Source organism: Pituophis catenifer, unplaced genomic scaffold (genome assembly GCF_029215685.1).
Source record: "Pituophis catenifer annectens isolate HBS135680 unplaced genomic scaffold, rPitCat1.0.hap2 SCAF_2, whole genome shotgun sequence".
NCBI lineage: Eukaryota > Metazoa > Chordata > Lepidosauria > Squamata > Colubridae > Pituophis > Pituophis catenifer.
Genome location: NW_027256882.1, coordinates 24,177,019 through 24,204,894, shown reverse-complemented (window position 1 = coordinate 24,204,894; position 27,876 = coordinate 24,177,019). Strand labels below are relative to the sequence as shown.

At 43.3% G+C, this 27,876-nt stretch overlaps 2 protein-coding genes across 2 annotated transcripts in view; one reads left to right on the top strand and one right to left on the bottom strand.

Moving 5' to 3' along the window:
• LOC139311828 (zinc finger protein 585A-like) overlaps positions 1-8,740 on the bottom strand; it is a 34,598-nt gene extending 25,858 nt beyond the window's left edge. The window contains exons 1-4 of the mRNA XM_070936350.1: positions 8,518-8,740; positions 4,319-4,697; positions 2,636-2,852; positions 1,191-1,359 (exon numbers count right to left, since the gene is read on the bottom strand). Coding sequence (XP_070792451.1) covers positions 1,191-1,359; positions 2,636-2,852; positions 4,319-4,389 — 457 coding nt within the window. The 5' untranslated portion in view covers positions 4,390-4,697; positions 8,518-8,740. The remainder of the gene's footprint in view (positions 1-1,190; positions 1,360-2,635; positions 2,853-4,318; positions 4,698-8,517) is intronic.
• Positions 8,741-15,788: 7,048 nt separating this feature from the next.
• LOC139311827 (zinc finger protein 585A-like) overlaps positions 15,789-27,876 on the top strand; it is a 45,472-nt gene continuing 33,384 nt past the window's right edge. Inside the window, exons 1-5 of the mRNA XM_070936349.1 lie at positions 15,789-15,908; positions 19,946-20,007; positions 20,935-21,025; positions 25,940-26,141; positions 27,308-27,458. Coding sequence (XP_070792450.1) covers positions 20,955-21,025; positions 25,940-26,141; positions 27,308-27,458 — 424 coding nt within the window. The 5' untranslated portion in view covers positions 15,789-15,908; positions 19,946-20,007; positions 20,935-20,954. The remainder of the gene's footprint in view (positions 15,909-19,945; positions 20,008-20,934; positions 21,026-25,939; positions 26,142-27,307; positions 27,459-27,876) is intronic.

The window sequence follows — 27,876 nt, the reverse complement described above, 5'->3', positions numbered from 1 at the left end:
TTCTATCCAAAATGGTGTGCCATTTATGTTTTCTGTAATAACCAACTGTATGTTGATGGCTCCTGAGCAGGATATTTATTTAATTCAATCTGAATTTAACTCAATTCAGTTTGACTGCAAACTGACTCTTTCCTTACACAGTCAGAACAAGTTATGACTTCCATGGTTTACCACAGGAGTCCCCAACCCCCATTCTGTGGGCCAGCATCGGGCTGCCGCATGCCAGTAACTGGGCCGCACAAAGAAGCGAAGCCCCATCCACAGTATGCAGGAGGCACCAAAACTACACCTCCCTCCGGTCCACGGAAAATTCTTTCTCCAGAGAACCGGTTCCTGGTGCCCAAAAGGTTGGCAGCCACTGGTTTAGAACATGCTGACTGGGGAATTTTGGGAGTTGAAGTCCACATATATTAACGGTGGCCAAGGTTGAGAAATATTGCCCATCACTGTCTGGGCCGCCATATTATACACCAGTTGCAGCCTTTGGGTGGGGCTCTGAGGACTGCCTTGCGTAGAATGCATTGCAAAGGATGCTATTTTAGTCATGCGTGTAATAATGTCATTACAGACAAGACATCATTTGCACATCCCAGTGGCACTCTCTCTGAATTACCAAACTCTGAGGAGCTCCAAATTAATTAAAGGAGTCCATTTAATTTGTAAATTAGTAATTTAGTGAATTAATTCAACAAGATTTTGCTGTGTAATAAACTGGCCAATTCCCCATCCCATTCTCTCCACACCCTTCTGCTCATCACCATTATCATGCCATGCCCGCCCCCCCCCAGTTCATGTCCCAAAGGTGCTTTTTCAAAAGGCAACTGGACTTTGCTTTTCCTTGAAGACGTTTCGCTTCTCATTCAGGAAGCTTCTTCAGTTCTGACCGAATGGTGGAGGATGGAAGGATTTCTATTCCATGCAGTCATCTGGTCATTGGCGCTCTTTCTGAGAATTGCTGAGGTCACTCAGAGGTTTATCTGTGCCCTCAGGGGTCCCCTGAAGAGTGCAACAAATCGGTGTGGAAGCGAAAGGTCTTCAAAGCAAAACCAGAAAGTCCGCTTGCCTTTTGAAAAAGCACCCGTAACCTGGATAACTGAGAATCTCCATAGACACTCTGTTCATGCTCAGGATCTTTAAGCGGTTTCATCCATTTAATAACAAATGTCATGAAATTCACTTGCTTGCTTTACTTGGACTTGCCGGAGTAGAGTAAGAATGTTCTAGGATGACAATATCATTCTTGGAGGACAAGACGTCAGCATCGCCCTCACCGACCTCCGGACAAGTGCTTGGCTCAGGATCGGGGGGATTCCGTCGGACGAGGGGCTGCCCCTTTTCTGAGCTTTCTTTTTGAGCCCTCTGCAAAGGACGGCAGGGGGAAAAGGCATTTTGTTAGGCAAAGAGTAGAAATGCAGCTTAGTCCTTGGTTTATGACTTCCTTAATGCTGTTAGTCCTCAACGTATGACCTGCTAAATGCTTCTAGTCCTCGATAAATGACCTGCTTAATAAGCAGAATGACCCCCAGTGGTGAAATTCAAATTTTTTTACTACCGGTTCTGTGGGCGTGGCTTGGTGGGCTCGGCAGGGGAAAGATACTGCAAAATCTCCATTCCCACCCCACTCCAGGGGGAAGGATGCTGCAAAATCTCCATTCCCACCCCCTCTCTGGGGCCAGCCAGAGGTGGTATTTGCCGGTTCTCCGAACTACTCAAAATTTCCACTACCGGTTCTCCGGAATCTGTCAGAACCTGCTGGATTTCACCCCTGAATGATCCTATTTCCAACTTCAATTACAGTTATAATTGAACCCGGAATTAAGATTATGCTGGTTCTTAAGCAAGTCATCGTGTGACCAACCTGATTTTATGTCTTTTTTGCAGTGGTCATTAACTGAAGAATATGGTCATTAAGCAAACCCATACAATGGGTATTTTTTTGCCCAAGGATTACTTGTACAGATCGACTTATAGCTCCTTGTTTAATGACTGTCTGAAGTTACAACGGCACTGAAAAAAGTGACCTATGACCATTTTTCACACTTATGACTGTCGCAGCATCCCTACAGTCACGTGGTCAAAATTAGGACAGCTTGACAACTGACTCATCTTTATGACGGTTGCAGTGTCCCGCGGTCATATGATCATTTTTTGCGACTTTCTGACAAGCAAAGTCATTGGGGAAGCCAGATTCACTTAACAACCGGGTTACTAACTTAACAGGTCATAAAATGGGGGAGGGGGGGAAATCACTTGACAACTGTCTTGCTTAGCAATGGAAATTTGGGGCTCAATTATGGTCGTAAATTGAGAACTACCTGTACTAACTTCCAGGGTTTGAAGTTATTTTACAATGTTCAACCGGCGTCTTTTCTTACAAAATTCTTACTTTCACAAGACTTGAGGGTGACATCTCTATCGTCTCTCAACGTAGCAAAATTCCAATAGACTTTAGTTATTCTGATTTTTCTAAATAATTATACATTTGATTCCAATTAAGTATCAGGACCAGAAATGAAGACGGTTAAATGTCAAAAGAAGTAACTGACCAGGCCCTGATTTTTCTATCTAAGATGGTTAAAAAAGAGCAAAATAAACTTCAGCAGAGGGGGGGGGGAAGCAAAATAAAGCAAAATACCTTGGCAGTGTTTAATTTTTTTGAATGGACAGAGGTATTAAAGATAGTTGGGACGGCACCCGGCTTTAAATTCCTTCTCCCGGAAGCTATCCTTCCCCAAAAATCCGTCTTTCTGAAATGTTCCGAACACACGACATCATCGTAAGAGGGAGCGAAATTCGGACGGCCAATGCTTTTGATCCACTTTTTTAACTGCCTCTCCTTCGTAAAAGGAAACCTGCAAGAACAATAGAAAAACTGTGTTTAAAAAAAATAAAACAAAACTGAAACTCAGCACAGGGATGTTCACACGATTATTTACGAAAGGATTTAATTCTCTGGTTGAGCGAGGGGCTGGATCAAAATAAAACAGAAGAGGCCAAGGGTAAATCTGGCTTTGTAAAAAAGGGTAAACCTTTTTTTTCAAGGTTGACTCAGCCTTCCATCCTTTCGAGGTAGGTAAAATGAGGACCCGGTTTGTGGGAGCAATAAGCTGACTTTGTATAAAAAAGAACACTGCTTAGGGGGCCCCCGAAAGCCCTATTAAGCAGGTATATACAAAAGTATGAAGGCTATTGCTTAATGTATTGTAAGCCGCCCTGAGTCTCCGGAAAAGGGTGGCATATAAATCGAATGAATGAATGAATGAATGAATGAATGAATGAATGAATGAATGAATGAATGAATAAATAAATAAATAAATAAATAAATAAATAAATAAATAAATAAATAAATAAATAAGCAATTTCTTTCCTGGAGGGACAAAATGGCAGCTTCCAGACAACCTCACAGGACCAACCATCTCTTAATCACTTTTCACTCTTCTGCGCAAAAACGGTAGTGAAGCCGAGCCAAACAATTTAGAGGGCTTCATTAACATTGAAAGAGAAGAAGGGAAATTTTCATGGTAGGACATGTAGAAAGGAACAATGAAATTAACAATGAAATGAATGCTGCTTGTTGAAATGGGTGGCTATAGAAATAAAATAAAATCAGTCAATCAACCAATCACCTCCCCATTACAGGTAGCCCTCGGCTTACAACAGTTCGTTTAGTGACCGTTCGAATTTACAACGGCACCGAAAAAAGTGACTTATGACCATTTTTCACACTTAGGACGACTGCACCATCCCCATGTGATTTACATTCGGATGCTTGACAGCTGACTCACATTTATGACGGTTGCAGTGTCCTGGAGTCACGCGATCCCCTTTTTGAGATCTTCCGACAAGCAAAGTCAAAGGGGAAGCCGGATTCACTTAACAACCCATGTTGCAAATTTAACAACGGCAGTGATTCGTTTAACAAATTTGGCAAGAGGAATCGTAAAACGGGGCAAAACTCAACTTTACAAATTTCTCCCTTAGCAACATAAATTTTGGGCTCTATTGTGGTCGTAAGTCGAGGACTACCTCTACCCAGTTCAAAACACAGCCTTCTCTATTCTCACTACCAATTTGAAGCCACGGGTTATCCTTGCTTCGCTTACCAAAATCACAATGGTATATTTAATCTAAATCCAGACTACGCTGGCCTCCAGACACAGAGACAGGAGGCTGGAGTGGCCACAAATGGGGCCCGCTCCTGCTGCATCTTTACTGCTCCCCATTTACATCAATTCCCCTCCCGCTGCCAGCATATGCAGATGTGGAATAAAATGGTGACACTAATGGGGTGAAGGGAGATTCAAGCTCGCTCACTTACCTGTGAAAAGTGACACGGGATCCATGCCACCGGCGGTTTTTGCAGTTGGCCACCGAGCAGGAACTTGCCATGCTTGTCTTGAAATCCCTTGTGGGATCGAGCCAAATCTCTCGACTTTCTGTTGCTATCCTGTGTTAAATCCAGCAGCTGGATGCTTTGAAATTACAAATGAAAAAGCTGAAAATCTCCCCAAAAGACAGCTCTTCCTGGTAGCATGTTAGTTTCTCAATAAAGCTCACCCACATCAAACTTGAGGATCAGCCCAGCACAAAAGTGTATTTAAGGCTGCCTCTCTAGGACTTTGACAGTTCATCACTTTGTGTCTTAAACGTCTCCAATTGAACCAACAAGAGGAAGAAGAAATATTTCCTCGCAATACCTAGAAGAGATTAAACAATAACTGTTAACAAATTTAACTAAGCTTCCCACTCACTCCCATTTTCATCCCTGATGGATAATTGCAGGTAAAGGATTTCTGATTTCTATTCTGCTTATTTCCAGGAAGGCTGAGGATTACAGAATTATAGAATTAGAAGAGATCTCAGAGTCCATTTATTGCAATCCCTTGCTCAGTCCAACATTGGAAGTTGAAGAAATGTAAGATTATCTAGATCAGAGGTCTTCAAACTTGGCAGCTTTAAGACTTGTGGACTTCAACTCCCAGAATTCTCCAGCCAGCAGAAATCTGAATTTTAATTTAGCCGAGCAATCTTTGCCCAACGAGTCGGAATTTATCAACTTCACAAGCGAAAATACACACTATAAAGGAGTCCCCCTGAGAAATAAAAATCATGCAATGCAGCCATAGATGTAAAAATTCTAGAAGGATACCTAATCGCTCACGTTTCAAATTAGACTTGGAAGTGGCTGTATCACACACGCACTAAACACCTCTTGTGTAACCATGTCAAAGATGTGCGTCATATTAAACCTTCCCCTGCTCCCGATGGGGAACTGAAGAGTCAGGATGGGCAAACTATTGCAAAATCATCCGGTTTTTTTTCTTCTTCAATAGAGGGCTTTTTCCCCCCCTGATTGTTCATTTAATAGGAATCCACAATCATCTTATCTGTGAAAGGGACGCTAACATTTTTCTGTAGTATTGAAAGGTGTCAGCGAACCATCACTGGAAAAAGGGACAAGAAAACTTTGCCTAATAGTTGCAATTAATTTTCCTCTCTGCTCCCAATTCTCTCTCTTTCTCTCTCTCCCTCCACACAAACACACAATCTGGGGTTCCTTTCCCAAGCATCACAATTGTCGACACAGACGGCAGCTTGAGTTTCCAAGCAATAAACAACAAAACCCATCCACCAACAGGCAAAGCTCAAAGAACTGGGGAAAACAAAGAAGTCGCTGCACAGAACTACTCCCGGCACTCATGTGAAACCCAGTTTCAGGAAGCCACGGCTAGATTTCCAAGGCCCCGACAAGCAAGCCACATTCTAGCGTTTGCACGTGATCTTTTTCAACAATCAACTTTCCTAACAATCTTTCTCCTTCGTGATATGCAAACAGGCACATTTTCACATTTTCTTGGCCTCCTCTCTGTATGGGCCAAAGCACAGGGTTGTTGTAGAAAATACTCCAGTCGTTTTTGCTCATCCTGGGCAGTTTGCATTAAGACTTGCCAAACGTGTGCAGATCACCCAGCCAAACAAATCCAGTAAAATAACCCTTAGCCTAACTTTATTGTCAGTTTGAAGGTACACTAATCAACATACATTAAAATGAAATTTGTTGCATGCAGCTCTCAAAGGGTCACCATCTCCAATATACACTACATAAACATGACAAAATAAATGCATACATACAAAATTATGCATATACCCACATATATATGATACGAAACAGAGAAACAACAGTCTAGTTCAGATGCATACATGTACATGAGTCTTCGGAGAGGGGCGGCATATAAATTGAATTAGTTAAATTAAATTAAAAAAAAATCATTTAAAATGGGTTGAAATGTTGGGCAATCTTGTGTCTTTCTAAGTTTCCAGCTAGCTGGAACAACAACAAAAAGCCCAAAATGGACTAATTTAGCCAATGAGGGGGTCCTCTGAGCTTTTTTTTAATAGACGTTTCATGACCCTCACTAAGTAACGATATCAGTGCTATCCCAAAGGTGCTTTTTTTCCAAGAGGCAGCTGGACTTTCTGGTTTTTCTCTGAAGACGTTTCGCTTCTCATCCAAGAAACTTCTTCAGCTACTTTCCTCAGAGCTGAACAAGCGTCTTGCATGAGAAGTGAAACGTCTCCAAAGAAAAACCAGAAAATCCAGTTGCCTCTTGAAAAAAGAAAGAAAAAAGCAACTATGACCTGGGATGACTGAGAATCTCCATAGACAACATCAGTACTGGTAAGTAACTGTCAGTTTATATTCTGGGGACTTGCCTGTCAGTGTGTGGGTGGCATAAGCGTACCCCAATCAAGAAACTGCCCAAAAAGCCAACAGCAAACAGCCCCAACCAAAAAATCTCTAAAACTCACCCAGATTAGGCAAATCACCAGAATATAAACCAGGATTCTCCAAACTTGGCAACTTTTAAGACTTGTGTACTTTCAACCCATGCCGGTTGGTGAATTTTGGAAGTCAAAGTCCACAAGTCTTAAAAGTTGCCAAATCTGCCAATATAAACTTGACAAGCAAACCCCCACTCTCCTACTAACCCTGATGATGTTACCTAGCATGGCTCACAAGATGTCTTGCAAGAAAAAAAGGAAGCTCAGAGAAGGACCCCTCCCTACACCCCCCCCCGCCCATGTCAACCCAGGAGCTGCAACTATTTCTCCTTTCTCAGGAATTTTTAGCCAGGCTTCATAACACAAGTGGCATCGGGATTGAGCTCCCGCGTCCATCCATCCATTCAAACCTCCGGGATCTGCGAAAATTCGAAGCGGGCGCTCCAAAACAAGAGTAACGTGCGATGCACGTGTCATCTGGATTTTAATATTTTAATTTATTTTATTTGCACACCGGATCGGCTAAGCCTTTTTTTTTTATTTTTCCAATTCCACCCACGCGCCCCAGTTGGCCCTAACTGGGGATGGGATGGGATTGGGGGGGGGGTTTATATCCCATCCCGAGTTAGGTACAACTGTATTGAGTTTTTTTTCGATAGATAGATAGATTGATTCTATATAGATATAGATATATAGATATAGATTTTCTACCCGCGGGCGCGGAAATGCAAACTCTGCAGTTAGGTGCAACTGTATTGAGTTTTTTTCAGATAGATAGATAGATAGATAGATAGATAGATAGATAGATAGATAGATAGAGATAGAAAGATAGATAGCGATATAGATAGATAGATTAGATAGAGATATAGATAGATAGATATAGATAGATAGATAGATGGAGAGATAGATAGATAGATAGAGATATTGAGATATCGAGATATCGAGATAGATAGATAGATAGATAGATAGATAGATAGATAGATAGATAGATAGATAGATTCTATATAGATATAGATATTCCACCTCCGGGCGCAGAAATGCAAACTCTGCAGTTAGGTGCAACTGTATTGAGTTTTTTTCATATAGATAGATAGATAGATAGATAGATAGATAGAGATATAGATAGATAGAGAGATAGAGAGATACACAGATAGAGATAGATAGATAGATAGAGAGAGAGAGAGAGAGATACACAGATAGAGATAGATAGATAGATAAATAGATAGATAGATAGATAGATAGATAGATAGATAGATAGATAGATAGATAGATTCTATATAGATATAGATATATAGATATAGATATTCCACCCGCCGGCACGGAAATGCAAACTCTTCAGGCACGGAGGGTGGGGGAAAATTTCCCCCCACCCTCCGTGCCTGAAGAGTTTGCATTTCCGCGCGGCGGGTGGAAGAAAATAAATAAATAAATAAAAAGCGAGGAGGAGGAGGAGGAGGTGGGGGGAGGGAGAAATTGGAGGAAAAAAACGAACCAAGATGGCTCCGCGCGCAATTGCAAAGCGTTCCCCGCTTCAGACAATGGGTGCTCTCCGTTCTAGCCTTTTGCATAAGTCTACGGTTGAGAAGAGAAAGAGAGACGCGTGTTTCCTCCCCGCCCGGAGTTGCGCGTTGTCAGCCAGCCTCGGGCTCCGTGCGGCTTTGGCCAACGCGCCTCCGTTCCGCCGCCGCCGCCTTCCGACCCTGGGCTCCGGCTTTTCTTTCCAAGCAAACTCACCGCTTCTTCTCCTTTTTCTCTCCGCCGCCTCTTTCTTTCCCTTTGCAAACGGGCGGACACGCAAGAGGCCGCCTTCACACGACCGCGGATTTAAAATAATAATAGTAATAATAATACAACCCAGGAATCCAAGATCCTTCCGCTCTAAAAAGATATACGATTTTCACCCCCGGGCCGGATTTTTTTTTTTTTTTGGTTTCTCCCGAAAGGCCAAAGGCCGATCAAAACCCGGGATACCTCTCTTCTCTCTGTCTTAACTCCTCCCTCTCTTTCCCCCCCCCGCGAAGACGGTGAAATGGTTTGCTCCGCTTGGTGGAGGGGAGGGGTAAGAGCGAAGATGGCGACATAGGCTTGTTCCACTTCGAGGAAAGGGGGGGGTTGACTTTTTTTTTTTTAAATTCTAGCTGGCCGTGCAGTAGCCCAGACACGGTGCGGGGAAGATTTTAAAGAATTTTAAAAGAGGTTCGATCGGCCGTGCTGGCTTTCTAAGGGGTGACATCGTAACGTTTCGAGGGTTTTTGGGATTAAAAAGCGGCGATTCCCCCCCAGCGGGTCTTGAAATGGTACCGCCCGCTCTACCCACCGCTTTCGCTGCGCCTTTCGCTCCGCCTCCGAATCAAGGATCGACGAATTGAGCGCGCGCTGAGTCCGGGCTTCTCCCGACCCGAAAGGCGACTACTTCTTCTTTTTTTTTTTTTTTGCAACTTAATCTCTGGGTTGCATAAATTCATGACGCTTCATTTCTCAGCTACGCGGGACACGGCGGGGTTGCATAAAAAGCGCTCTTACTTCGGATTAAACGGTGGAAAGGAAACGCGTTTGCAAATCAATTCGTTTTAACTTAAAAGATAGTACCGCGGTCAGCGCTGTTTTTTTGTGTGTATTTTTTTTAAAGCGTGAATCGAACATTAAAACGGTGATCCGGTTTTTGTCTGAAGTGGTGTAGGGTTTCCTGCCTAAGCAGTGGGTTGGACTAGAAGACCTCCAAGGTCCCTTCCAACTCTTGTGATTCTATTCTAGGTAAATAAACGCAGAGAGTTGAGAACGCGAAAGCAATGCAGACAAAGCCCTACTAAGCAGGTATATACAAAAGTATGAAGGCTATTGCTTAACGCATTGTAAGCCCCCCTGAGTCTCTGGAGAAGGGCGGCATATAAATCGAACCAATCAATAAACCAACCAATCAATCAATCAATAAATGAAAGGGTAGAGCAGGGTGGGCAAATGTGGCCCTTTTACAACCTGTGGACTTCAACTCCCAGAATTCCTGACACAGCTTGGCTGTCTCAGGAATTCTGGGAGTTGAAGTCCACAGGTTGTAAAAGGGCCACATTTGCCCACCCCTGGGGTAGAGGGTGATTGGACTCCAATCCCATCAGCCCCTGCCAAGGGTGGGTAGCAGCCAGGATCGATGGGAGAGGGCCGTATTCTGAGATCTTGCTGGAAAGGGGTTTTCAATTCAAATCAAAAGAATGTGAAGGATACGTGTTTGTGTTTTATTTTTATAGTTATAATGTACACGAAAGATGGCATGTAATTTCGTACGAGGTGCAATGACAATCAAGTAAACTAAACTAAAATTATGCACCGAGAAATCAAGTCATAGGAGAGCCGGAAGTGAGGGTCTACATTGCACCTCTACTTTTTTTTTTTAATCTCTATGGCGGGAGTGGGACAACTATGGAATTCTGGGAGTTGAAGTCTAATAGGTCATAAAGGGGCCATAATTGCCTACCTACCCCTACTCTATGGAAGGGGGAGGCAATGATGAGTGGCTTCAATGCAGATAGGCAGGAACTGGGTATCCATGCCTCAGGTTGATCAGGCAAAATTCACGCAAAATAGTTGAGACCAAGTGAAGTTTCAGTACCTTCGTGGCCATGTCTGCACTGTTTTTCCTGGCAACATTTACGGAAGGGTGGGCTTCTCACCTGATACACAGCTTTCAACATTTCTCTAAGCCAGCGTTTCTCAACCTTGGCAACTTTTATGTTGTGTGGACTTCAATCCCCAGAATTCCCCAGCTAGCTTCTGGGAGTTGGGAATTCTGGGAGTTGAAGTCCACACGGCTTGAACTTGCCAAGGTTGATAGAGAAACACTGTTCTAGTTCAGGGGTCACCAACCCTTCGGACCTCAGGGACCACTAAATTAATAATTTTAAATCCTGCGGACCACAAATATGATCTGCCTAATGACTGGCTGGGTGGGTGTGGCTAGGTGGACATGTGACTGGGTGGGCATGGCCAACTTGATGTCACTCACATCAAGGGGCGCCTCGCCAGCCTCAACTTGTAGAAAAAGAAGACTGAACAACATTCCTGGGTCAGCCAGAGTCAGTTTATTGCACAGTTTCAGAACCAGATTTGTATCTGCAATTCTGAACAAAGGAAGAGTTCTGATACAACTGCTTTTATACATCTCCAAGACAAAGGATTCTGCTGGCACATCAGTTTTCCATATATGGTTAACATACATTCGTTACATGATAATTGACACTTTTTAATTACCAAATTCTGACATTAATTTATAGTACATGAGATAATCTCAGTTAAACATCCTCCTCTTCTGTAATCACTGATGCATAGATCCATGGCCGTCCTTGGATTAATAAGTAACTTTGGATGGATGTCTCTGCATCCTTGACAGAGAGGCCCCTCAGAAGATCTATATTACATATGGTCCTTGCATCTTTGACAGATAGGCCCCTCAAAAGATATGTTGCCAATAATGAAATTTAGCTGACAGTGTAATCTCTGAACAAGCACATTTCTTTCTTTATAATAATGTGAATAAAGAGGGTCCTCCAGTGTTCATATAGCTGACCTTATACCATTCACATTATTCACATTATTATATTATTCACATTATTCACTTTAAACTGGCCCCTCTCCTCCCACCCACTCATCGCTTGCCCGGGCTCCTTAGGGCCCCAACAGGAAGCAGTGGTTGGAACTAAGCAGCCACCACAAGAAAGAGTTGGCAAAACAGCTGGCTCAGTTCAAATTGCATCTGACCGAGAAGGAGGCTCAGCACCTCACTGAGGACTAGGAGCATAGGTTTTCCAAGCAGAGGAAAGACCCACGGGAGTGCAAGACCAGGTACCGGTGCCTGGAGGCTCAGCAGGCTGAGATGGTCAGCCAGTTCACGTGCCCACTGGTATGGCTCCGCGTGACACCTGTGGCACGCTTGCCATAGGTTCGCCATCACAGTTTTAGGATGTTCTTCCTAAATCCAATCTGATCCTCAGCCTTAAGACTTTCCTAGTGGGCCCTCATCCGAATCGTAATTAGGTGTGATCTTGGCCAGCTTTTAAAAGACCATCGTATTCAAAAGTCAGTGAATTATTACCATTTGCCATTTAGACAAGAGGAGAAACGGGGACAGATTTTCTCTTGCTAAGCAATGCCATTGTTAAGTTATAATACAACCTTTTTTTTTTTTTTTTTTTACCACGGCTGCTAAGTGAATCACGTAATTGTTAAGTGAATCATTCAGTCGTTAAGCAAATCCAGCTTCCCCCACTGACTGCTTGTTGGAAACCGACTGGGGAGATCACAGATAGTGATCACATGATCCCAAGATTCTGCAACCATCATAATACATGCCAGTGACCAAGTCCCTGAATTTTGATCACATGACCGGTGATGAATAGTCATCAGTGCAAGGATTGATTGTAAGTCACTTTTTTCAATGCTGTTGTAATTTTAGTTGTTAAATGAATAGTTGTAAGTTGAGGACTACCTGTTCTTGAAATTTTAGAGAAAAAAACAAACCTTGGCTTAATAATGAATAAAGATACCTCCAGAGGTGGGCGGCACGTGAATTAACAACTGGTTTGCCCAGCACCTCAAATGTGAGTGTACGCAGCTTGCACGCATGCACGGGGCTTAAAAAAACAGCTAAATAGGACGACATAGTGCCAGGGAGGGTGGGCGGGTTGCAACTACCGGTTCGCCCAAACTGGTCCGAACCAACAGCAGCCCACCATTGGGGACCTCTCTACATATGGTGGCCAAGTCTTTCTCTTTTGCAGAATGATCCCTACTACGTTTATTCAATGGCAACTAAACACAGTGGAGGTACTTCAAATCAACTATGGGCCCTATTCCCTTGGTTAATAAAATAGGCCATTCTCAAATGTGGGCTAGTTTTTGGCTCAGCATTTCCATTTCATTCCTTGATGGACCAATTTTTTTTTTATTTATTTTTTTACAAATGCTTGGGGTTTACTTAAACTAGTCAGCTGCAGATGGTGTACAAGCCAATATACTGCTGTTTTTGTAGCCAAAGATACGGTAACTACAACCCACACCAAGTAGGCTTATACAAGACCCAATACCTGATTTGCATTGGCAGCAGACATCTATCGAGATTCTCAGTCATCCAGGTCATGGTTGTCCCAAAGGTGCTTTTTCAAGAGACAACTAGAGTTTGTTTTTCTTTGAAGACGTTTCACTTCTCATCCAAGAAGCTTCAGTCAAAGCTGAAAAAGCTTCTTTGGGATTAGCAGCACACGTTTTAGTTTGGGTTTACACAGCCCGAAGGATAAAGTATAGTTATCTGGGTATATTTTTTGAACGCATATAACCGATTGGCCAAGGATAAACTCTGTTTAGTGCCATCTTTTTTTAAAGCATACTGTGGTTAATTATGTGCCATCAAGCCGATGTCAACTCTTAGCCACACAGATTGTTCTCCATGAAGGCACAGTTGTGGATAACTGCATTCCCACAACTTGTTTAACCTGGCTGCTGAATCATTGTGAGTTTGCAGAATACATAAATTGCATGGGGCAGATTTACACATTCCAAGGTTAACCAAGTTTAAAATTATTTAAGATTTAAGTATACAGATGGAACTGCTAAGGGCTGAACTCAGCTAAGGGTGTGTGGGTTTGTGTGAATCCATCCCACTCTAGAATTCACAGAATACCTTATATTCATGCACAAGTTTTTAATACAGTACTGGATTTTTTAAAAAAATAATCGTCCAAAATTTTTGCTATTTCCAACGTTAATCTTCCTCTTCCCACCTACCCCCCAATGCACCGTCCGCAATATTTTAACCCGCAAGGTTCAGATTTGGTTGCATTCTCACATCTTTTTTTTTTTTAATTCAAAACAAAACACATGTTCCATTGCAGCGGGACTCGTTTTGATCGTTTTTCCCCTTCTGATGCTTCTGCTTCGGTGGATACAATTTTAAGCATGCACATTATCTCTCTCTATATATCTATCTCTATCTCTATCTCTATCTCTCTATATCTATAATCTATCTCTATTTATCTCTCTCTATATCTATCTATCTATCCCTCTATATCTATCTATCTATAATCTATATTTATCTCTCTATATATATATTATATCTATCTATCTCTATAATCTATATCTATCTATCTCTATTTATCTATATCTATAATCTCTCTCTCTATATATCTTATCTATAATATATCTATCTATCTCTATCTCTACCTATCTCTACCTCTTTCTCTCTCTCTCTCTATCTATCCCTATCTATATCTATCTATCTATCATCTATCTATCTATCTATCTATCTATCTCTATCCCTATCTCTCTCTCTCTCAATCCCTATCTATCTATCTATCTATCTATCTATCATCTATCTCTCTCTATCTATCCCTACGTCTGTCTGTCTGTCTGTCTGTCTGTCTGTCTGTCTATCTATCTATATCTATCATCTATCTATCATCTATCTATCTATCTCTATCTCTCTATCCCTATCTCTCTCTCTCTCTATCCTTATCTATCTATCTATCTATCTATCTATCTATCTATCTATCTATCTATATCTCTATCTCTGTCTGTCTGTCTGTCTATCTATCATCTATCTAACATCTATCTATCTCTATCTCTATCTATCTATCCCTATCTCTGTCTGTCTGACTATCTATCTATCTATCTATCTATCTATCTATCTATCTATCTATATCTCTCTATCCCTATCTCTCTCTCTCTATCCCTATCTATCTATCTATCTATCTCTATCTCTATCTCTATCACTATCTATCTCTTCCTATCTCTGTCTGTCTGTCTGTCTATCTATCTATCTATCTATCTATCTATCTATCTATCTATCTCTATCCCTATCTCTCTCTCTCTCAATCCCTATCTATCTATCTATCTATCTATCTATCTATCTATCTATCTATCATCTATCTCTCTCTATCTATCCCTACGTCTGTCTGTCTATCTATCTATCTATCATCTATCTATCTATCTATCTATCTCTATCTCTCTATCCCTATCTCTCTCTCTCTATCCTTATCTATCTATCTATCTATCTATCTATCTATCTATCTATCTCTATCTATCTATCCCTATCTGTCTGTCTGTCTATCTATCATCTATCTAACATCTATCTATCTCTATCTCTATCTATCTATCCCTATCTCTGTCTGTCTGACTATCTATCTATCTATCTATCTATCTCTCTATCCCTATCTCTCTCTCTCTATCCTTATCTATCTATCTATCTATCTATCTATCTATCTATCTATCTATCTCTATCTCTATCTATCTATCCCTATCTGTCTGTCTGTCTATCTATCATCTATCTAACATCTATCTATCTCTATCTCTATCTATCTATCCCTATCTCTGTCTGTCTGACTATCTATCTATCTATCTATCTATCTCTCTATCCCTATCTCTCTCTCTCTATCCTTATCTATCTATCTATCTATCTATCTATCTATCTATCTCTATCTCTATCTATCTATCCCTATCTGTCTGTCTGTCTATATATCTTATCATCTATCTAACATCTATCTATCTATCTATCTCTATCTCTATCTATCCCTATCTCTGTCTGTCTGTCTGTCTGTCTGACTATCTATCTATCTATCTATCTATCTATCTATCTATCTATCTATCTACCTACCTACCTACCTACCTACCTACCTATCTATCTATCTATCATCTCTCTCTCTCTCTCTCTATCTATCTATTCCTATAGCTACCTACCTACCTACCCATTCATCCATCCCCCCTCCCCCTTGATTGATCCCAGGTGCATCGGATCCTGCAGCGCTCGAGAGAGCGAGGGAAGCGGCTAGAGAGGAGAAAAGCGGCGGAGGAAGAGGAGGAAGGTTTTAGCGGGTGGATACAAAAGGGGGAAGACATTCGCCGGGGCACTTTCCGGTCCGGATTTGCCTGCTTGAGAAGTGGCGTTTGGTGGCTGGTGCGCGGAGGATAAAAAACGGGCGGCGGCGGCGGCGGCTTGAAAAAGCGGCTGTGCCCCGAGGAGCAGCTCGGAGAAGGGAGCAAAGACCCAGGGGATCCTGAGTTCAAATGCCGCCTCTCTGCCCTTAAGGGAGGAATTGGATGGTTCGGGTGGTTTCCCGGGTGGCCAACTTCGAGAGACGGAGGAGGTGAGCCAAGCCGAGCCCGCAGTCGGTCTCTAAAGCAGCGCTTCTGAACCTTGGCAACTTTTAAGACGGGTGGACTTCAACTCCCAGAATTCCCCAGCCAGCATGGCTGGCTGGGGAATTCTGGGAGTTGAAGTCCACCCGTCTTAAAAGTTGCCAAGGTTCAGAAACGCTACTCTAAATCAGGGGTCTTGAAATTTGGCTACTGTAAGACTTTCGGACTTCAACTCCCAGGGTTCTTCAGCATGCCATGCTGGGTGGGGCGTTCTGGGAATTGGAGTCCACCCTTTTTAAAAGTTGCCAAGGTTCAGAAGTACTACTTTAAATTAGGGGTCTTGAAACTTGGCAATGATAAGACTTGGTGGACTTTAACTCCCAGAAGTCTCGGCTAGGGAATTCTGGGAATTGAAGTCCAGCCTTTTTAAAAGTTGCCAAGGTTATATATATATATATATTTTAAAATTTGATTTATATGCCGCCCTTCTCCGGAGACTCAGGGCGGCTTACAATGCGTTAAGCAATAGCCTTCATACTTTTGTATATTTATACAAAGTCAGCTTATTGCCCCCACAATCTGGGTCCTCAATCTACCTACCTTAGAAAGGATGGAAGGCTGAATCAACCTTGAGCCTGGCGCGATTCGATCTTACTTTAATTGCAGACAGCTGGTGTTAAATTACAAAGCTCTGTCTGTTGAGCTATCCAGGCTCTCTGGATCAATATATGTTGAAACTTGGCAACTATAAGACTTGGGTGGACTTCAATTCCCAGAAGTCTCAGCTAGGGAATTCTGGGAGTTGAAGTCCAGCCTTTTTAAAAGTTGCCAAGGTTATATGTCTTGAAACTTGGCAACTATAAGACTTGGGTGGACTTCAACTCCCAGAAGTCTCAGCTAGGGAATTCTGGGAGTTGAAGTCCAGCCTTTTTAAAAGTTGCCAAGGTTAAGAAATTTTACATCTTGAAACTTGGCAACTATAAGACTTGGTGGACTTCAACTCCCAGAATTCTTCAGCATGCCATGCTGGCTGGGGAATTCTGGGAGTTGGAGTCCACCAGTGTTAAAAGTTACCAAGTTTCGAGACCACTGCCCTACATTGAAAAGAAAAAAAAATAATAAAATGAGTTGGGCATGTTATATGAAGACCTGGCTTTCTGGATAAGGCTTTGATGGTGGAAAGCTGGAAGGAAAGAGAAGGAGGACCACCAGCACCAAGAAGGATGAGCTGGGTTACAAGGGGCATTGTGGGAAGAGCTGAAGGACCAGGTTAGGGACAGATCCTTATGGAAGAAAGACATCTGTCTGCCAAGAGTCAATGCCACCTTGATGGCCCATAATGAGTCAATCAATTTGAAAAGAAAGGGCCTCCCTAGAGAAGGAGGTTTGAGGCATCTTTAAAATTGACAGTTTTATCGTTCGCATTTTGTTTTCCTAGTGTTTTCCCCGCAGCTGCGGGGCCTGCTTGGATATTGATTGCGACAGAAATCGTGTTCTGTCCCTGTCTCACACACGCACACAAACAGTCAGCCAGGAGTTAAATAAAACTTGCAGACAATAAATTCCTTCGATAACAGGATTGGCAGCAACCCAGTAGCTGCTTGCCAAGAACTTTACTCACAGAGAACCAAAACAAATACACAAAGCCACAGAGTTGTCAAGTCCAGTCCGTATTAAATCCAAGGCAGGCAGATAACGTAGTTTCAGAGATACAATGCGACTCGCTAGTTGTTTAGTTTTGTCCGTCACAGAGCTTGAATGGCCACCACACCCCCTTTTATCCCCTGTGGGGTGTGATCCAGTGACTCAGCTTAATCTCTGGCATGCCTCCTTTTCTGCTGCGTGCGCTTGTCTCTCTGACGCTGGTGTGGATCTAGCCAAGACTTATCTCCATCACTGCCCGACTGCGACTGTTCGGAAATACCTGGCTCCTGAGAAATCTCTTCTCCTTTGGGAGACACCTGAGGCATTGCCAGAGAGGAGGGGCCTGGAGAGGGAGGCCTGGCCAACTCCTCTCCTTCACCTTCGGAGTCTTCTCCCTCTGATAAGACGGGCTCGGGGGTCGGAGTCACAACAAATCGACTGACTAGCTTGTCAGCCGAGCCTGACACCGTGAGCTGAGAGTGAGCACCCAGCTGGCTTTCATGCCTAAAGCAGGACTAAAATTCACAAGTCTCTTGGTTTCTAGCCTGGTGCTTTCACCGCTAGGCAAAACTGCCTCTCCAGTTTTATTATTCATATTATCAATTATAATAGGTGCTCTCATTGCCAGGCCATCTTCTTTGTTGCTGGTCATACTTTCATCTATTTCCTTCTAGCTTTCCCCTGATTGCTTTCTCTTTGCACAAGATGTTCAATGTAGAACAATTGCTAATTAAGTGGAGTAGATTTAAAGGCAAAACACATCTTTTTTTCCAAAAGGTTAGTTAGTGTATCACTTTAGATTTTTAATGTTTTTAGATTTTAATACTTTACCTTCTTGTTTTTACTCTGTTGTAAGCTGCCTAAAGGATGGGTAGCATATACATTTAATGAATACTTAAATAAAATTCCTCTCTAGATTAATTGGCTCTCGTGGGAGGAAAAATGTGTCAGATGCCTGTGTGGGGTGTGTACTTGTGCATATATTTCTGCTTGTAGACACATGTTGTTGTTAGTTGTGAAGTTGTGTCCGACCCATCGTGACTCCATGGACAATGTTCCTACAGGCCTTCCTGTCCTCTACCATCCTCTGGAGTCCATTTAAGCTCACGCCTGCTGCTTCAGTGACTCCATCCAGCCACCTTGTTCTCTGTCGTCCCCTTCTTCTTTTGCCTTCAATCTTTCCGAGCATTAGTCTCTTCTCCAGGGAGTCCTTCCTTCTCATTAGGTGGCCGAAGTATTTGAGTTTCATCTTCAGGATCTGGCCTTCTAAAGAGCAGTCAGGGTTGATCTGTAGGACAGACTGGTTTGATTGCCTTGCAGTCCAAGGGACTCACAGGAGTCTTCTCCAGCACCATAGTTCAAAGACCTCAATTCTTTGGCGCTCAGCCTTTCTTATGGTCCAACTTTCACTTCCATGATGTCAGCACTTCAAGCTGCATTTACTCTAGTGCTGACATAAGAAGGAGAAGTGGAGGCATCTGGAAAGGGATGTTTGACTTATTTTCCCTGGAGATAATATCCCCTAGGAGATGGGGTGGGAGGGGGAAAATTCCTTTGAGCTGGAGCGGTAGATTAGGGGTAGAATGACTTGAAAGATGGCCAATGAGTGCAGGGGAGTGGGGAACGGAAAGGGAGGGTTTTGGGTCTGGAAGTCAGTGTTGGCTTCGATGGAGTCGGGTGTAAAATGCCGTGCTTAATATATAGGAGTTTTTCTTCAAAGACTTTGTTTGAAGTGCAATTTATTTGAGACGACCTTGAAACTTGACACATACATTACAACTGGGAAAACCATAGCCTTGACTATACACACTTTTGTTGGCAGGGTGATGTCTCTGCTTTTTGGAATGCTGTCTAATTTGTCATAGCTTTCCTCCCCAGGAGCAAGCGTCTTTTAATTTCTTGGCTGCAGTTCCCATCTGCGGTGATCTTGGAGCCCAGGAAAATAAAATCTCTCACTACCTTCATTTCTTCCCCCATCTATTTGCCAGGAATTGAGAGGGCCGGGTGCCATGAGACACATATTAGGGAAGTGAAATAGGTGCTTGACTTATACCTTATGGCCTTCAGTTCTTAATTTATGCTAAGCTGTAAAATGGTGTGACATTTGATGTTCACTAGGGGGCTTTCTTCCTTCATTTAATAATGAACTGTTGGTTTTTGTTCCAGGTGACCCCCCACACACACACACACAATTAAAAGTCAGTATAGCATAACAGTTAAAAGTCATGTGCTGCTAAACATTTTAAGTCTTTTTTCCGAAAAGGTGAGGAGGGAGAACAGCCTCCTTTACACAGGCAAGCGGTTTGTTCATCTTAAATCATGGTTAGATCATGCAAAATATATGAACTTGGTCCCAGTGCAAAATTTAAGTCTTTTTTTCCCCTCTTTCTTTTCTCTGTAGGTTTCCTTTGATCTCTGAAAGAAAAATAATACATCTGGTGACTGACCTTTGACCCCCTCCAGGTAACGCAATGGCTCTCTATTTGCAGAGATGTGAAATTTGTTTAATGATCTCCAATTGTTTATTGTTTACTTTTTCCCCTCCAACGTTGGCAACAAATGCAGGAAAATCTTGGCACACTGAGAAAAATGCCTGGTTTGGAATAATATAAAATATATATACCGTATTTTTCGGAGTATAAGACGCACCTTTTTGAAAGGTGCGTCTTTCAAAAGAGGGTGAAAATCTGGGTGCGTTTTATACTCTGAATGTAGCCCTGCCCGGCCTCTCAAACGGAGATTTCAAGGGCTGAAAAAAGCCTCTGAAAGAAGCTTAGGAAAAAAGCCCCCGAAACAGAGCTTCAGAAAAAAAGCCTCTGAAAGAAGCTTCAGAAAAAAAAGCCTGCAAAACAGAGCTTCAGGAAAAAAGCCTCTGAAAGAAGCTTCAGAAAAAAAGCCTCCGAAACATAGCTTCAGAAAAAAAGAAACGAAGTTTTAGAGGTTTTTTTTCTGAAGCTCTGTTTCAGAGGCTTTCAGAGGCAGAATTTTATTTTTTTTCTGAAACAAAGTTTCAGAAGTTTCAGAGGCAGAAAAAAAAGCCCCTGAAACATAGGTTTCAGAGGTTGAAAAAAAAAGCAAGGCACAGAGCTCACAATCAACAAACCTGTTGCTAAAATTCACCTCTGGGAATAGCTGATTGGGGGTATTCCAGGAGGCCGATCCACCTGCCAATCAGCTTTTTTCTTATTTTCCTCCCCAAAAACTAAGATGCGTTGTGTGCAGAAATAGCATAGCGAAGCTTGAACAGGAAGATGCTAACAGATTTGGGGGTGGGTACAAGAATGATAAGCAGGAGAGTAAACTAGGGAAGTTTATCAGAGGGAGGGAAGGTGCTTTGGGGCCTGGGTGTCTTCCAGGTTTGATTAGCTTCTCTTCTTTTCCCTTCCACAGTTCGTGGGATAGAGACAGTCATGGTGAAATCATGCTGCGCAATAAACTGCAACAACAAATTTTCACTGGGCAATAATATCTCCTTCCACAGGTAAATCAAACCTCCTTCCAAACTGCATCCCTGCTTGGTTTGGGGGCAGCCGTGCCTCAGATAGAAAGTCCATACAGAGAGTGGTAAGGACACCGGAGAAGATTTTATAGGAAGCTCGCTTCCGGTTATTCAGGATGCTGCTTATAAGCGCTATGAGCTTAGAGCTCGAAGCATTGTTAGAGACCCCACCCACCCACTTCACGATCTGTTTCTGTTGCTCCCCTCTGGGAGGAGGTTTCGAAGTATTTGTAGCAGGGCTACCTGATTCTGGAACAGCTTTGTTCCCTCTGCCATCTGTCTGGTAAACTTGCAAGATTCGTTTCTCTTGCCAAGTACATGTATACATCCAAACTAGATTGCACTTTCTCTGTGTCATATAATATATGTGGGTATATGCATAATTTTGTATTTATTCATTTATTTTGTCATGTTTATGTAGTATATATTGGAGGTGGTGACCCTTTGAGAGCTGTATGCAGGGAAATTTCATTTGAATGTATGCCGATTATAGTGTACATTTAAAGTGGCAATGAAGTTATTCTTAGTCTAAGACTCTTAAATCTTCCATGGTGGAATGGCTGAAATGGGAGCAGCAAATCTTAGGAGTGAGTTGCTCCCTTTGTTAATGGCATTTGATCTCCATCAGGCCCATGTGACTGGTTTTAAACTTATCAGGAATCATCACAGATGGCAGAGGAGGAAAAATAAGGAAGGCAATTATAATGGTATTTGAGAATGACCTTGGGAGACGAGACCAAGAGATACTACCTAGGGAGCGAGCGTCGCCCACAGGGGCATTGTGCACGAAGCAAGAAGATCAGGAAGGACCCTCTCTTAAGTTCTCAGGCTGTAAAGGAAGAGGGAAGAGTTTTACAGGTAGTCCTCAATTTACGACCACAATGTTTATGTTGCTATGTGAGACGGATGTTAAGTGACTTTTGCCCCATTTTACGGGCTTCTAAAGCGACTCACTTCAGTTCTTTAAATTAGTAACACGGTTCAGTGAAATTGGCTACTCCATTTTACGACACCTCTTGCCACCGTTGTTAAGTGGATTGCCCCAGTTGATAAGTTAGTAACATGGATATTGAGTGAATCTGGCTGTTGTGGTCTGCCAGCAGCCTGCAGAGCTGGCAGTGGAGTCGGACAGTGAGGAGGCTGGGGAGGACAATGGGCCAGTCCTGGAATCAGGGGAAGGACCAGACGAGGGCTCTGCGTCGGAGGCAGAGATGGGACCAGGGCCATTTGGGAGCAATGCGCTGACTCCGGAGCCTCCAGAGGCGGATAGCAGAGAGGCAGAGGAACAGGGGGAGTCTGTTCCTAGTGCAGCGAAGAGCTGCCAGAAGGCAAGAGCAGCTAAAGCAAAAAGGACGACTTGGGAGTAAGGCCAGGAGATGATTGGCCCCTCCCAGAAGGCTTAAAACAGCAGCAAGGGCTTTTAGGTTGCTAAATTTGTTTCTTGTCTTGCTTCTGAACTTTTACAAAGAAAAGCCTTTGGCAGGGTGCCGAAGTTGACAAAGGTTGGTGATAAGGCTGAAGGACTGTTTATAAAGAATTTGTTTTGGATTTAATTTGGACTTAAACTGAGAATGAAGCAATTAATAAAATACGTTTGTTTAGGACTGATTGTGTCTGGTAATAACTACTTGGGCCTAGGTCACAACACTGGCTTCCCTGTTGATTTTGCTTGTCGGAAGGTCGTAAAAAGGGATCGCGTGACCCCGGGATACTGCAATGGTCATAAATGCGAGTCAGTTGCTAAAGTGGCTGATTTTTGATGACGTGACCACGGGGAGGCTGCAATGGTTGTAAGCATGACAAACGATCGTAAGTCACTTCATTCAGCACCGCTGTAACGTCAAACGGTCACTAAATGAACTGTTGTAAGTCAAAGACCACCTATACTTTCAAACTTTCAATGTGGCTTTACATTAAAGTAGAATTAGCTTCTCTTGCTGAGTTTCTGGTCTGTTTCTTCCTGAGAAAGCTGATATCAATGGAAGAAACTTCTAGAGTTCAGAATTGAATGGAGATATTCTCCATTTTCTCTTGAGCTCGGATGTTTGCTTGCAAATATTTCGTGACCCACTTAGGTAACATCAATGTGAGAGAGGGTGACACTTTCTGCCCGTTTACGTACAGTTGCTTGTCCTGCCACACTGGTGAGGGTATGGTTTTAGATGAAACCAGTCATATATCCTATATTTTTCGGACTATAAGATGCACCAGAGTATAAGACGCACCTAGATTTCGAAGAGAGAAACAAGAAAAATAGTTTTTGGCCTCCATGAGTCCCATTTTTGCCCTCCCCAGCCTCCAGGAGCACTCTGCAGGCCTCCCAAGCCCTCTGCGCATCCCGTTTTCATGAAAAACGGGGCGGTTTTTGGCCTCCCGAACCCCCCACTCGTCCCGTTTTTGCCCTCCCCAGCCCCCAGGAGCCCTCTGCAGGCTTCCCAAATCCTTTGCGCGTCCTGTTTTTGTGAAAAACGGGCCCATTTTTGGCCTGGGGGGGTGCTCGGTAGGCCAAAACAGGGCCATATTCGGTCTATAAGACGCACTGACATTTCCACCCACTTTTTTTTGGTGGGGGGAAGTGCGTCTTATAGTCCGAAAAATACGGTAAGTGTCCTGAAGGGGCCTTTTTCAAGAGGCAACAACTGGACTTTCTGGTTTTTTTGAGTTTCGCTTCTCATCCAAGAAGCTTCTTCAGCTCTGACTGGATGGTGGGGAATGGAAGGATGGATCCAGTCCCCACCATCCAGTCAGAACTGAAGAAGCTTCTTGGATGAGAAGTGAAACATCTTCAAAGAAAAAACAAGAAAACCCAGTTGCCTCCTGAAAAAGCTCCTTTGGGACATAACCATGATGTGGATCACTGAGAATCTCCATAGACTTTCATCCATGTAGATGTTCCCCACAGAATGAAACCAACCACAGACACATAAATAGGCCTTCTTTAATGTCCAGTCATTCAGTGACCGTTTGAACTTATGGCAGCGCTGAGTGAGGGGGATGTAGGACAGGTCCTCGTAGTTTCAATTACATTCTGCTGTCATGTACAAGTAGTCCTCGACTTACAACAAGTCCATTTAGTGACCATTCAAAGTTACAACGGCATTGGAAAAAAGTGATCAAAATTCAGGCGCTTGGTAACTTGGTAGTCATATTTATGACGCTTGGTAGTCATATTTATGACCGTTGCTGTCTCCGAAGGTAACGCAGTCCCCTTTTGCGACCTGATGAGCAAAGTCAGTGGGGAAGGCTGGTTCAATTAACCAGGTTATTAACTTATCCACTGCAGTGATTCACTTAATGGTGGCAAGAAAAGTCATAAAATGGGGCAAAGATCACATGTTGGGCTCAATTGCCCAATGGAGATCCGAAGGATATCGGATCTCCGGGTCTTTTGCTGTGCCCTGAAAACTTTTCTTTTCCATCAAGCAGGCCTGGCGTGAACCCCCTCCCCCTTTTTTAGTCTTTTTAGTTTTTTAGTTTTAAATTGTCATGGGGTTTTAAATTGAATTGTTTTAAATTGGGCCAGTTATATAATTCTTTTAACAATTTTAAATTTTGTATCTGCATGTGTTTTAGCTCTGGCTGCTCACCGCCCTGAGTCCACTAGGAGAAGGGCGGTATACAAATTTAAATAAATAAATAAATAAATAAATAAATAAATAAATAAATAAATAAATAAATAAATTGTGGTCATAAGTCGAGGACTACCTGTCCCTGCAATTCCTTATGCTTGGCTGCAGGGGGAAAAAAATAGGAAATGTGGAGAAGTATCTGGAGGAGAGGAAAAAACATCTTTAAGAAATCTTAAGATTTTGCTTGGTCTACGCAAGGCAGAAGCTGCCGGGGGGGGGGGGAACCATTTTACATAGATAAGAACCAACTGTACCACTTAGCCTCCATCACACCAATGCAATTATCAAGAAACCCAGCCTGATAAGATATTTCTACTTCATTGTAAAGTTACAGTAACAGAATCTTGCAAGTCTGAACACCTCTCCCACCCTCTGCTTTAGAGCCTTAGCGCAGGTCCCTCCTGAGCCTTTTTTCCCCCACCTGTTATACAGCTGTGGGCTCTGCTGCCTCTTATCTGTTTGTTTCCTAGACAGTGTCTCTTCATCCCCCAAGGTCTTTCGTACATCCTTTCACAGCAATAAGCAGCACCCAGCAACAATTGGTTACTTCTTGTTGCTATTGAAACTATTGTGACCAGGGTGGATAAAAATCAATGATTTTTAAAAAAAATAAAATAAAAAAAACTGATTTTTTAAAATTTAAATCTGATTTTTTTTATTTAAATCGGATTTTTTTGATTTTTATCGAATTTATTTTAATAAAAAACTTTTGGGGTAAAAATCTATCGTAAGATAGTTTTCTATTTAAGATACATAAATAATTTAGTTTATTCAGCATGAAATGGAGCTTAGTTATGTAGCATGAGGCTGCATATTCTGCAACACTGGGACTATCGGTGAGTCAAAGGAGTAGCAGAGATGACAGTTGCTCTTTAAAAATTACGATTTAAATCGAGTTGATTTAAATCAAGCCTTTTTACTAGTGATTTAAATCATGATTTAAATTGTGATTTAAATCAACTCGATTTAAATCAAATCCACCCTGATTGTGACATCATTAATGTTATCCTCTTCATCATTAAGAGCAGTGATTAGAATGCAGTACTGCAGGCTAACTCTGCCGACTGCCAGCAGTTCGATCTTGACTGGGCTCAAGGTTGACTCAGCCTTCCATCCTTCCGAGCCCGGTAAAATGAGGACCCAGATTGTTGGGAGCAATAGGCCGACTCTTGTAAACTGCTCAGAGATGGCTGTAAAGCACTACAAAGCAGTATATAGGTCTAAGAGCTATTGCTATTACGCTTGTTGTGTTGTTATTTGCCTGTAGGTTTCCCCTTGGAAAAAAAGATGTCTTAAAAAAATGGGTCTGGAATATTCGACGGAAGAATTTCACTCCCACACGTCACCATGTGCTCTGCTCAGAACATTTTTGCGAGGCTGATTACCTAGAAAATGTGGCTTCCGGACGGCGATACCTCAAGCCGGAAGCGATTCCGACTGTTTTTAATATACCCGAACGACAGAGAAAGGTAAAAGTAGAGCCGCTGGGACTAGTTTTCCCCCCTGTTATTGAAAGTAACCATCAGTTGTTTTACTTCTTGTCTTCCAAAAGTGATTTGTCTTCTAAAAAGATGATTAGGGGACTCGAGGCTAAAACATACAGAGAATGTTTGCTGGATGTCTATTGATTTATTGTCCTCACTGTCAGGAAGTTTCTCCTCAGTTCTAGGTTGCTTCTCTCCTTGATTAGTTTCCACCCGTTGTTTCCTGTCTTGCCTTCTGGTGCTTTGGAAAACAGGTTGACTCCCCTCTTTTTTGTTTGCAGCCCCTCAAATATTGGAATATTGTTATCATGTCACCCTTAGTCCTCCTTTTCTCTCTAGACCAGTGACGGCTAACCATTTTTTCCTTGGGTGCCGAAAGCACACACATGTGTGCGACAGTGCCCGCACGCGTGCCCATACCCATAATGCAATGCCTCCCATGTGCCCTGCACCCCTGCGCATGCATGCGCCCCCCGTGTTTCCCTGCCCCCCTGTGCATGTGTGACTCCCCCACCCCCTGCGGTCCCTCTCTTCACACGTGTGTGTCCCCCCCGGCCCATTTTTGGTCCCAGGAGGCCATACGGAGGCCTGCTAGGCAAAATGTGGCTGGGGGGGGTGCGCCACATCCCCCTGGCCCCCTGTGTATGCGCGCACGACCCCCCTGGCTCCCTGCACATGTTTGCCCGACCCCCCCCCACCCCGTCCCTCCCCGCCACACATGCGCACGTGTCTCTGCAGACCAGTCAGTTGGCCGGCAGGAGGCATGCGCACATACGCAGTGGAGCTGACCTAGGGCAACGGCTTGTGTGCCCGCAGAGATCGCTCTGCGTGCCACCTGTGGCACCTGTGCCATAGGTTCGCCATCACGGCTCTAGACTAGGCATACCCAAATCCTGCAACCGTTCCTCGTATGTTTTAGTCTCCAGGCCTTCAATCATTTTAGTTGCTCTTCTCTGCATTTTTTTTCCCAAGTCTCAACTTGTACATGTGGATTTTGGGAAGATCGGGAAGCGGAACGTGGCTTTGGAAGGGATCTGTTGCTGCTTCTTTCTGTCAGTGGACCCTAAAAGCATCTCATTGGCAGCTGTGTCACACAGCCGTCTGGATTTGCCGGATACCTTTCTCCAAGTTTATCTTGTCTCTTTCTGCAGGGCGCTAAAAGAAGGCGGCCGCTCCTCCGCCGTAAGCCCCCCGACACTCCGTCGAGGAATCTGTTACAAGTGGAAAGCAGTGCCAACACGCCCTTGCCCGGGAGTGGCGTTGTGGGACTGGAGCACTCCTACTCTCTTCCCGCCAGCCCAGGTAAACTACGGGGGCCCTTCGGTTCAATTTGTGTAGCAGAAAAACAGGTGCGTGGAAAATGCGTCCTTGAATTCAGGAGGAGAGTGCGGCCTCAACACAGATATGTTTTTGGGAGCTCACACGGGAGTCCTCGACTTACAACCGCAATTGAGCCCAGAATTTGCCTCATCTTATGACTCTTTTTTTTTTTTTGCCACATTTGTTAAGCGAATCACTGCAGTTGGTAAATCAGTCACACTGTCGTTAAGTGAATCTGGTTTCCTCACTGACTTTGCTTGTCAGAAGGCCGCAAAAGGGGATCACATAACCCTGGGACACTGCCACCGTCATCAGTACGAACCTGGTCAGAGGTGGATTTCACATAATTTTACCACCGGTTTGCCACGCACCGAAAATGTGAGCGTGCGTGCGTCTTCCG